Raw genomic sequence first — 11,409 nt, forward strand, 5'->3', positions numbered from 1 at the left:
ATTTATTATTATTATTATTATTATTATTATTATTATTGGTAGTTTGAATGGGCTTATTTTTCTGCTTAAACATTGTAAAATAACAAATTTAAGGCATAACAACCTTGGGACTGTCTGTCCCTTTTCTCAGGCAAGTGCAGTGACACTTATTAGCCTAATAGTGGCGCCACTGAGCCACATCACGTATCATAGACGCAGCATTGAGGTGCTCTGTTTTTTTCCTTTTTCTTTTTTAAAATTTAGTTGTCCAGCTTATTTTAAGATATTTGTGTTAACCAAATTTAATGAAAGTACCAAACTGTAATTATTTATTTTGGCTAATATATTCTACCACTAGAGGGCGTGCAAGTACTTAAAATCAAAATCAGTGTTGGGGAAGTTGCTAAAAAAAGCATTTTAATAATTATCTCTTATGTTTTGTATTGCATTGTGATTACTTTTCTAGTTACTCTGAACGGTAATAACAATACGCATTAATTAATAAATTAATTTAGTCATTAACTTCTAAAATACAAACTTTAACAGATTAGTTTAATGTGACCAAGTTGTTAAGTTCTTCAACAGATTGCTTGTGCTGTTCAGTGCAGTTTTTGTCAGGGCATAAGTTTGAATTAATAACACTAATGCGTATTACAGTACAATGTATTTCCCATTTCGAGAAAAAAAAAAAAGCCATGCTTTTCTACCATCCTCACACTTGGTTAGCATGTCAAAATGAAAGAAAGTGCTTTTTGATCAATAGTATATTTGTTGTTGGACCTTAAATATCGTTGTTAAATTAGCCTTAGTACATAAATATCATATATGTAGCGCAAATAACTACAAAACAGTAACTGTTATGGGATTACTGAAAAATAAATAGTAATTCCTTACGTTATTTCATCACAGAAACATGTACTTTGTAGTTTTGTACTTTGTAATGCATCACCCCAACACTGCATAAAAAATACATTAATCAAACTGGAAATGTATAAACTACTATATATTTCCTTTCACATTCTCTGAGTTTTCTCGTAAGTGTTTTAACTGCCGCAATAATTAAAGTTTTATGATGACAGAATGTAAAAACTTCACACCAAAATCTGTGAATCACATCCTACATCGTAAACACCTGAAATGTTTTGTAGAATGAGTAACAGATTTGAGCTTCTTGCAGTGAAGTCATTTGATTTGATGAAGTGCTGCAAATGCCGTGATTCATTTTTACTACTAACAATATTTTAAGCTTGTCACCATTAAACTTCATTCTGTGCCAAATTCACCCTAATAGAAGCAATATTCTCATTTGCAGTGTACATCTGATGTTGGTGAACTTTAGATTTAAAGAATGATAAAACATAACTTTATGATGCATGCACATGTAATGTAGAACATACTGCAATCAAATGAATTGTTTAAATAAAAATGCTTTATGTGGTTTGTTTCATATGAAGTCAATTGTTTTCTTGTGAGATGTGAGAGAAGTATAATTGTATTATGTGTTTTATTTGTAAATTTGGGGCTATTTTGCTTCTATAACTTTTTTTCATTCAGACTAATGGAAAGAAAACATCAAATACACATAAACACATAACTTTAAAGGCTGTTTCTCAAAATTTCAGAAATCTCCTCTTTAGCGGCACTTACATTATGGAGGTTTTTACAGGAGGGCTTGTTTCATAAATCATTCACCTAATTTATACAACATTTTATTCCTAAAAGCATAGTGATATTTCTGGCTGTTGACAATATTTTCTGATTTATGGACTGATGATAAAGATATTCAAAATCCACTCGGTAAAACTTTAGTATGTCAACAAAATGAATCAAGAATTTTGAACCTGTCAAATGTTCAGATTTCTATTCTGGAAATGAGTGCACATTTAATCCAATTGCTTATTTAAACACCATTACAAAATGTGTAATACAAAACAATTGTCTTAAAGGGTTAGTTCAACCAAAAATTAAAATTCTGTCATTAATTACTCACTCTCATGTCGCTCCACACCCGTAAGACCTTTGTTCATCTTCAGAACACAAATTAAGATATTTTTGATAAAATCCGATGGCTCAGTCCGATGGCTCGCTCCTAACCACTGATTCGAAACAAAAGATTTGTAAAGCTTCGAAGCTTCATGAAGCAGTGTTTTGAAATCACTCATCACTAAATAGTGTTGAATAATGTCACTATTTATTTATTAAAGTTACTAAAGACATATTTAAATCAGTTCATGTGACTACAGTGGTTAAACATTAAAGGGTTAGTTCACCCAAAAATGAAAATTCTGTCATTTATTAGTCACCCTCATGTCGTTCCACACCCGTAAGAACTTCGTTAACCTTCAGAACACAAATTAAGATATTTTAGTTGAAATCCGATGGCTCAGTGAGGCCTGCATAGGGAGCAATGACATTTCCTCTCTCAAGATCCATACTAAAAACATTTAAATCGGTTCATGTGAGTACAGTGCTTCAATATTAATATTATAAAGCGACGAGAATATTTTTTGTGCGCTGAAAAAAACAAAATAACGACTTATTTAGTGATGGCCGATTTCAAAACACTGCTTGAGGAAGATTCGGAGCGTTATGAATCAGCGTATCAAATCATGATTCGGATCGCGTGTCAAATCACGTGACTTTGGCGCTCCAAACTGCGGATTCATTATGCTCCGAAGCTTCATGAAGCAGTGTTTTGAAATGGGCCATCAATATATAATTCATTATTTATTTATTTTTTTGCCGCACCAAAAATATTCTCATCACTTTATAATATTAATATTGAACCACTGAACTCACATGAACTGATTTTAATATGTTTTTAGTACATTAATGGATCTTGAGAGAGAGGATTGCTGGCTATGCAGGCCTCACTGAGCCATCGGATTTCAACAAAAATATCTCAATTTGTGTTCCGAAGATTAATGAAGGTCTTACGGGTGTAGAACGAGTAATTAATGACAGAAATTTCATTTTTGGGCGAACCCTTTTAAGTGTGATTATAAATGGGAAAGCAGTGATCTATTAGTTAAAAGTTTTACCCTATTCACCAGCAGTTTCTTGCATTAAATGTCACTATATTCCCGCACTTTCTGATTATTTGACTGTGCCATATCTTTTATAATTAAAAAAAAAAAAAAAGTACTAATGACATAACAATGACATTCCCAGCAATTGCGATTGGTCCATCATGGTCAGCGCTGAGAAAAGTAACGTATTTCCCGTGACCACTTCGTCTGCGTTACTGATGAATATTTTACATCTGAAAATTAACACCGATAACATTTAATAAACATTGAACTAAAATACACACTGTAGAGTTAAAAAAATATAAATATTATGTAGACCCATCGTGCTCGACCTACAACTTTCGGGCCAAATCGCCCCGCCCATTCAGATATCAGTTGGGTGGAGACAAATGAAGATCACATAAGGAGTCCAAGTTCAAGTACAAAGATCAGAGCATTACCAGACTAAATAAATAACAAGCCTTTAGACAGACCCCGAGTTCAGTGGTTTGGATCCACAAAAGTTTTATTTCGCGTTTTGTGTGCCACTGAAGAACTGAATAATGGCAGACAGAGAAAAGGCGACGGATCAGATGAAACTGTGGAAGCAGGGTCGAGGCTCTCAGGTCTGCTGCAGAATTTATGCTATATTATGTTGAAAATTGTGTATTTAAATGGCTTTCTTTTAATGCTGTAGTGCGCTGTGAGAAATTGTGCCAAAGGTCGCAAGGCTGTAATGCACAAACACGAACGGATTTGATTATATCTTCGGGTTTTAATGTGCAAAACGTTTCTAAACGACGCATTTATGACATCTATCACTTGTCACGCATGAATGCAGTAGATACTGTCTAATATTTTTATATATAATTGCATAAAACACTAGCCAGTTGCTGCTTGAAAATAACATCCCCTACGGTTTTATTTTTTTTTTTGCATGGTGGATTGTTTTGAATTTGTAATGGTTTTCGTGTGAAAATGCACAAAAGAGATAAGGTTTATTATATAATTTCTCAGGTGAACTGTTTTCGTAGTTGAAGTGGGTCAACGACATATTTAAACGGAAGACGGTCAAGCCCCCGCCCCATCCCACTCCTCTCTAACGCGATTGGTCAATAGCATGACTGACAGCTCGCTCAGCGAATCGCATTTGAGAATGCCTGTCATGTTGTGGAAGCGATATAGGCCCCTTTCCCTTTATTTATTTATCGAGGACACGATAGATAAGCTCAGTTACTTCTGCGATAGTTAAACGTTAACTAGATAAGCAGATAGATAACGTTAGGGTTATTTAATCACCATTTTAAGCCTAAATGCCTATAAAATAATATTTTTTTTTTTGGCCAGTATGGCTTTATAAAACTCGTTTACTTCAGTGACACACCTTAAATTCAATTTAAATATAAAATACTGAATAATATAATGTATTCATACAATATAATAATAGATTAATATTTAAATGACATGATTTGAAAGGGTTGACTAATCATAAAATGCAATTTTTTTTGTGTTTGTTTAATAAATAAAATTATTTATTTTAATTTTACCAGACTGTTTTGTCTCATTTTGGGGTTTTTTCTTTGTTTTTTTTCTCAGCGGCCAGATGTCCTGACCACTGGAGCCGGAGTCCCGGTTGGGGACAAGTTAAACTCAATGACGGCGGGTCCGCGTGGGCCACTTCTGGTCCAGGACGTGGTGTTTACTGATGAAATGGCCCACTTTGACCGAGAGCGGATACCAGAGAGAGTCGTGCACGCTAAAGGAGCAGGTGAGTGTGAATACATGCTTGCTGACCCCAAACTTTTGAACAGTAGAACCTATAAGAGGCTGAAAACCATGACTGTGCTCATAAGAGCTGTGCTCTGCTTGGATAGACGATATCGGGACGCTTTAGAGCTTTAAAACGAAATCTTTTCTCTCTTCACAGGAGCGTTTGGCTACTTCGAAGTGACCCATGACATCACCCGCTATTGTAAAGCCAAAGTGTTCGAGCATGTTGGAAAGACTACACCCATCGCTGTTCGCTTTTCCACTGTGGGTACGTTTCTGAATGGATGTTATAATGGCCTGGACTCTGTATGTATCGACTGTTATTTTGGGATTAGAAATGCCAGGAAACGATGTTGTAACAGAAGTCGACTCAGGTCTCTGAAACTGAGCCAAATGGTTTTGTAAGAGGGTAAAGAGCGCATGTAGAAACTGTGTGATAGATACTCTCGCTTGTTTGCCTACTATAAGTAAAATATAGTACCTTTGCACCTTGATAAATGTGTGTTTGTTTGTTTGTAGCTGGTGAGTCTGGGTCGGCAGATACCGTGCGAGATCCTCGAGGATTTGCGGTGAAGTTCTACACCGATGAGGGCAACTGGGATCTTACTGGAAACAACACCCCAATCTTCTTTATCAGGGATGCACTTCTGGTGAGAGACTCAATCCACACACAGTCCATGAATCTATCAAGTGCCTTGTCACTATATTAACTGAATACGTGTGTTAACTGTGTTTGTAGTTTCCGTCCTTCATCCACTCTCAGAAGCGGAATCCGCAGACTCACTTGAAGGATCCGGATATGGTTTGGGATTTCTGGAGTTTGCGTCCTGAATCGTTGCACCAGGTACACCTGGTCACTTGTGTGTGCTCACGTTAATGCAGAAAGCCTTGCTCACTTTGGTTTATGTGTATGTGCAGGTGTCTTTCCTGTTCAGCGATCGGGGAATTCCGGATGGCCACCGTCATATGAACGGATACGGATCGCACACTTTCAAACTGGTCAACGCTCAGGGAGAGCCGGTGTACTGCAAGTTCCACTACAAGGTACTGTAAGTCAGTATGGATAATATAGCCAATATGGACACATTGGATTTTTAATTAGAGCTAGACAATAATGTGGAAAAATATTATCACAATTAGACATGTGCCGAAATTTGGTAATGCAGCATATCACGATAATGAATATGCACAATATTGTTATAGTTGGCACTTTAAAATACCGTAAATAATATATTAACAATACAATTATTACAATTTTTATAATGCATTTAAGAATACTTTCCCCATCAATCGTATAAAAACACAACACCGCTGTATTCTGTGTCAAAGGGACATGCGCGCTCAGATGTAAACAAGCCCAATGTGCATGAGAAGCACACGGCGGAACGAGTGAAGGGAGTAGGATAATATTGAGTGAACGAGATGCGCTGAATGAAAGTGCACGTTCACTCTCTGACAGCAGAGGGCGCTGATGGAACAGCAAAAATACAGCGGTTACCCCGGAAACCCCGCAAACGCTAGTGAAGTTTTAAAAATGCTTCAAACAGCCATTCAGTTTTTCGTAATCTCAATGTTGTTCATCACAGCACCAAATACTTAATACTTAAAGACTTAATAGGCTATTTATTTTCAAACTTAAACATTTTTATATTTTAATCTGGACTACAACATGCCCTAATGAATAGAAATGTTCTGATTGTTATAGTTCAGTAAAACTTTGAGACATACGGCTTCATTTGTTAACATGTTAACTGATTATTTCTAAACTGATAATGAAAAATATTTATAAAGCATTAATTAGTCTTAGTTAATGTTAATTTCTTAGTTACTGTTTAATAACATTACTAAAATCAAAAGAACTTATTTAATGGACCTGAGATAAAACTAACAATGACTAACAGTGATAATACCGTATACCGTGATAAAAGCTTCAGCAATTAATCGCAACATGACAATTTGATACCGTCACATGCCTAATCACAATATTTTTTCCATATAAATTGGTATCCATATTTATCACAATATTTATTTTATACCATTAGTGTTGTCAAAGTCGGTACTGAAATGATAAAAATGTGATTATACCAGCATTTCCCCCTAGCATTTTGAGTGCTGTTGAGTGGATTCTTAAACTCTTCTGATTGGCCATTGTGTTCATGTGCTCAACAGATATGTCTGTGATTGGCTACAATGATCAACGCTTCAAAAACATGTTGTATATATACATCTTTGATGCTCTTCACCGAGCGCTTGCACAGATACACACGGGAGCGTCTATCAGCAGATATATTAGGGATCCGATGATAGACGCCTGCTTTCAAATGCTGGTATCGTCACATTTTACAAATTTGGTACCGAAGTCGGTACTTTTGACAACCCTACGTACCAATAATAGGTCTGGAGGTGTTTGTTTCACCTCGAGAATGAATGTAACACATAGTCTCAGCCTCAGACAGACGCTGGCTTTAACAGTCCACCTAGAAACAAAATGTGACGCCAAACCCCCTTGTGGAAGAAGAACGCCGTCGTGTTTACAACTCTGACAATGAGTGTAATTTAAGAGATGTAATTTATCACTTGTTAATGTTATGATGCCACCTAGTTAAAAAAAAACCCTGTCACTTGTTTTTGTGTTTCAGACTGATCAGGGCATTAAGAATTTGACCGTTGAAGAGGCGGATCGTCTTGCATACACCGACCCAGATTACGGCATCAGAGATCTCTACAATGCCATCTCCAATGGCAACTTCCCATCCTGGACCTTCTACATCCAGGTCATGACCTTTGAGCAGGCGGAGAACTGGAAGTGGAATCCGTTTGATTTGACTAAGGTACTCTTACACTACACTAGTGGGTCTCCACACCGATCAGGCATTACATTATGAGCACTGACGGGTGAAGTGAATAACACTGATTATCTCTGTTAGTGGGTGGATTTATTAGGCAGCAAGTGAACATTTTGTCCTCAAAGTTGATGTGTTAGAAGCAGGAAAACTGGTGTGCGTCGCTTACCTGGGAAGAAGGCAAGCCAACAGAGGCAGTGTGATTATTTGTGTAATGTTCTGCTGGGAAACCTTGGGTCCTGCCATCCATGTGGATGTTACTTTGACTTGTACCACCTACCAGGAATGGTTTGAGGAGCACAACAACGAGTTTAAGGTGTTGAATTGGCCTCCAAATTCCCCAGATCTCAATCCAATGGAGCATCTGTGGGATGTGCTGAACAAACAAGTCCGATCCATGGAGGCTCCACCTCATAACTTACACGACTTAAAGGATCTGCTGCTAACATCGCCAGATACTGCAGCACACCGTCAGAGGTCAAATGGAGTCCAAACTTTGATGGGTCAGGGCTGTTTTGGCAGCAAAAGGGGGACATCACAATATTAGAAAAGTTGGTCATAATGTTATGCCTGATCAGTGTGTGTATATAATATAATATAATATAATATAATATAATATAATAAATATATATAGATATTATACTTCCATTTGTGTTATTTTATAGTCTTGATTAAAAATAGTTGTAATAAAGAATGAGTAAGTGTGTCCATCCTGATGACTGGCTCTATCTCTCAGGTCTGGTCCCATAAGGAATTCCCTCTGATTCCTGTGGGACGCCTTGTGTTGAACCGAAACCCCGTGAACTATTTCGCTGAGGTTGAGCAGCTGGCATTCGATCCCAGTAACATGCCGCCCGGCATTGAGGCCAGCCCGGACAAGATGCTGCAGGTACGTTTTTACTACTATGTCACAAATCCTATTAAGCAACATACCTAGACACATATTTCATAGGTTCGTTTGCACAGGCTTAAGATGCACAAAAAGATGCTTGTTCACTATATTGTCCTTGAGTAAGGCACTTAAGCTTTGGTTACTTGTAATAAGCATCCTGTAAATCAATTTGGATTAAAGCATCAATGACTAATCGCTAGTTACAAGAATTACTAGAATGACTAAATGCTGTAATTACTCAATTCTTTCGCCACAGGGGCGTCTTTTCTCTTACCCAGACACACATCGGCATCGGCTCGGAGCGAACTACCTCCAGCTGCCTGTCAACTGCCCCTACCGCACACGTGTGGCAAACTACCAGAGAGATGGCCCCATGTGCATGTACGACAACCAGGGTGAGTGACACGGACTCCAAAAACATCATGTCACAAACCGCCTTTGGTATGTTGTAAGAGGTGGTATTAGTCTCAGATTAATAACGCAACATCTGTCTGGAATGCCGGATCAGGATGTGTGACTGACCCAAATGTTTACATTTATGCTCGTTTCCGCCACATTAAAAAGTCAAAATTATGACATACTAAGCCATGATTATGAGAAGAAAAGTCAAAATTATGCTTAAAATGTCAAAATTATGACAGAGTCAGAATTATAAGATTAAAAAGTCAAAATTATGACAAAACGATACATGAAAAAAATCATAATTATGAGATTAAACATGTTAAACATTTTTTTTCCCCTCGATAATTATGACTAAAGTCAATTTTGATATGTCATAATTTCGCCTTAGTATGACATTATTTTGACACATTTATCTCATAATTATGATTTAAAACCTTAATTTAGATTTTTCATCATAATTATGCATTGGAGTATTTGAGTAAAAGTAATTACTGTACTTGAGTATCTTTTTGGCTACTTTGTAGTTGTACCGAGTATCAAAGATATTAGCAGCTTTCACTCTTTACTTGACTACAATTTTGAATGAGTAAATACTTTTTACTCCACTACGTTAGTGATGAGTAATGCAATGACACATTACATTTTGCGTGGCACCTAACGTTTTCTGCGCCAGTTTGTTTCTGCTATAAAGTATCAATATCGCCATCTACAGGGCATTGAAGGTACTATATCTTGTGTGTTTTGCCTTTACTCACCCAAAAACACTACTTTTACTCAAGTATGGATTTCAGGTTATCTTCACACCTCTGTAATTATGATTTAGTTTATCATAATTTCAACTTTTTATGTCATTATTACGACATACCAGAGCATGATTTTCGTTTATGTGTCAGAAATGGGCTTCCATATACCTTGAATTTTTTATAAACATCTTATTGTGGCACAATGAAATCTGTTTTAAAATGATAAGAAGTTCCTGTCCTGTCCTGTAGGGGGAGCTCCTAACTACTTCCCCAACAGCTTCAGTGCTCCTGATACCCAGCCGTGCTTCCTCGAGTCAAAGTGTCAAGTGTCTCCTGACGTGGGCCGGTACAACAGCGCAGATGATGACAATGTGACCCAGGTTTGTTAGCGATCATGTGCATCTGTGTACGGATACTCACACGTTTGGTGAGTTATAATATTTCCCGCTCTGATCCGTTGTGCAGGTGCGCACATTCTTCACCGAGGTGCTGAACGAAGCCGAGCGAGAGCGTCTGTGTCAGAACATGGCTGGCCATCTGAAAGGAGCTCAACTGTTTATCCAGAAACGCATGGTATGATCTTACATGACTGAAAACAAAAGATGTTAATCTCATGCAACCTATTGAGGAACATGCCTGGAAAAAAACATGATTCCAGATAATTCAGATGGATTGTTTGTGATTTTTGCAGGTGCAAAACCTGATGGCCGTTCACAGCGATTATGGTACTCGTGTTCAGACTCTCCTGGATAAACACAACGCTGAAGGAAAAAAGGTAGAAAACATTGGATCAGTCTCACACACATTCATGTACGTGTTATTTTAGTGTGCATCAGGGTGTAACTAAAACCATTTTAAAAGTCACTTTAAATAAAATGTTAACTGAAATCAAATAAAATATAAAAAACTAGCTTGATGTACTAAAATAATTGTAAAGAAAACTGAAAAATTAATAAAAACTACATAGACATTTTTTTTTTAAAAGAGAAACAAAATGACTAAAAATGTAACTAATATTAAATTGAAAACAAATAATATAAAAAAAAAACCTAATTCAAAATGTTTTAGAAAAACAAACTATAATTGTATCTGAACAATATTTAAATATGACTGTTGTTTATATCATTATTTTCTCTGTCTTTGTCTCTCCAGAACACTATTCATGTTTATAGTCGCGGTGGACCGTCTGCTGTGGCTGCAGCCTCTAAGATGTGATTTAAAAGTGCTTGCCCATCTCACACACACACACACACACACACACACACACATTCATTCTCTTATAGAGTGTGATATTAGAGTCATGATGCTTAACTCATTCCTTGTGTGCTGTAGAAATACAAACATCATATCTAACGTTGCCAATTCACACACGATTGGTATTTGCAAATGCAACATTGATTCTTTAATCATGATTTATGCAATTAAACCAAATAAAGGCCTTTGATGCATACGCAAGTTTGAGCTAATCCAAACTAAATCGGCCTGTTTCAGAATATTTCTGCATTTTGATTGTGTGCGACTTGTAGAATAGCCAAAAAATAATCTGAGAATTAACACAAATGTTTTTAAATAGAAATACTGTGTGATGCTTTAGATCTTTATCTTGGCTACTGATGCAGTTTAAAGCTGAATAGGAGAAATTCTCAACTCTTTCCGTCCCTTTTGCCTTAACTGAATATAATTCAGTTGTGTTAACAAGAATGTAATGCTTTGTCATTTTGTAATTAATAAATGAGAATATTTGATCTCTATCACTGAGTTGTGGGTTCATT

At 36.7% G+C, this 11,409-nt stretch overlaps 2 protein-coding genes across 3 annotated transcripts in view; both read left to right on the top strand.

The window, feature by feature from the left end:
- The window catches only part of syt12 (synaptotagmin XII), a 17,654-nt gene extending 16,228 nt beyond the window's left edge, over positions 1-1,426 (top strand). For both annotated transcript variants that reach the window (XM_048159277.1, XM_048159278.1), the window contains exon 8: positions 1-1,426. This exon is cut by the window's left edge and continues 532 nt beyond it. The gene's annotated coding sequence lies outside the window, so the exon portion shown is untranslated.
- A 1,954-nt stretch (positions 1,427-3,380) lies between these two features.
- Positions 3,381-11,388, top strand: cat (catalase). Its single transcript, XM_048158628.1, has 13 exons — positions 3,381-3,613; positions 4,584-4,755; positions 4,915-5,025; positions 5,277-5,407; positions 5,497-5,601; positions 5,676-5,801; positions 7,397-7,588; positions 8,337-8,489; positions 8,749-8,887; positions 9,887-10,017; positions 10,103-10,210; positions 10,329-10,412; positions 10,790-11,388. Exons 1-13 carry the CDS (start codon positions 3,551-3,553, stop codon positions 10,850-10,852), a joined length of 1,578 nt encoding a protein of 525 aa, XP_048014585.1. The 5' UTR covers positions 3,381-3,550; the 3' UTR covers positions 10,853-11,388.
- The last annotated feature ends 21 nt before the right edge of the window (positions 11,389-11,409 follow it).

This window comes from Megalobrama amblycephala, linkage group LG15, assembly GCF_018812025.1.
Source record: "Megalobrama amblycephala isolate DHTTF-2021 linkage group LG15, ASM1881202v1, whole genome shotgun sequence".
NCBI classification, from domain to species: Eukaryota; Metazoa; Chordata; class Actinopteri; order Cypriniformes; family Xenocyprididae; genus Megalobrama; species Megalobrama amblycephala.

Excerpts from the sequence above, each read along its gene's own strand:
- cat (XM_048158628.1), top strand. The coding sequence starts at position 3,551 with ATGGCAGACAGAGAAAAGGCGACGGATCAGATGAAACTGTGGAAGCAG. Across the intron at positions 4,756-4,914 it reads CGTGCACGCTAAAGGAGCAG|GAGCGTTTGGCTACTTCGAA; the intron begins GTGAGTGTGAAT and ends CTCTCTTCACAG. Across the intron at positions 10,211-10,328 it reads TGTTTATCCAGAAACGCATG|GTGCAAAACCTGATGGCCGT; the intron begins GTATGATCTTAC and ends TGATTTTTGCAG.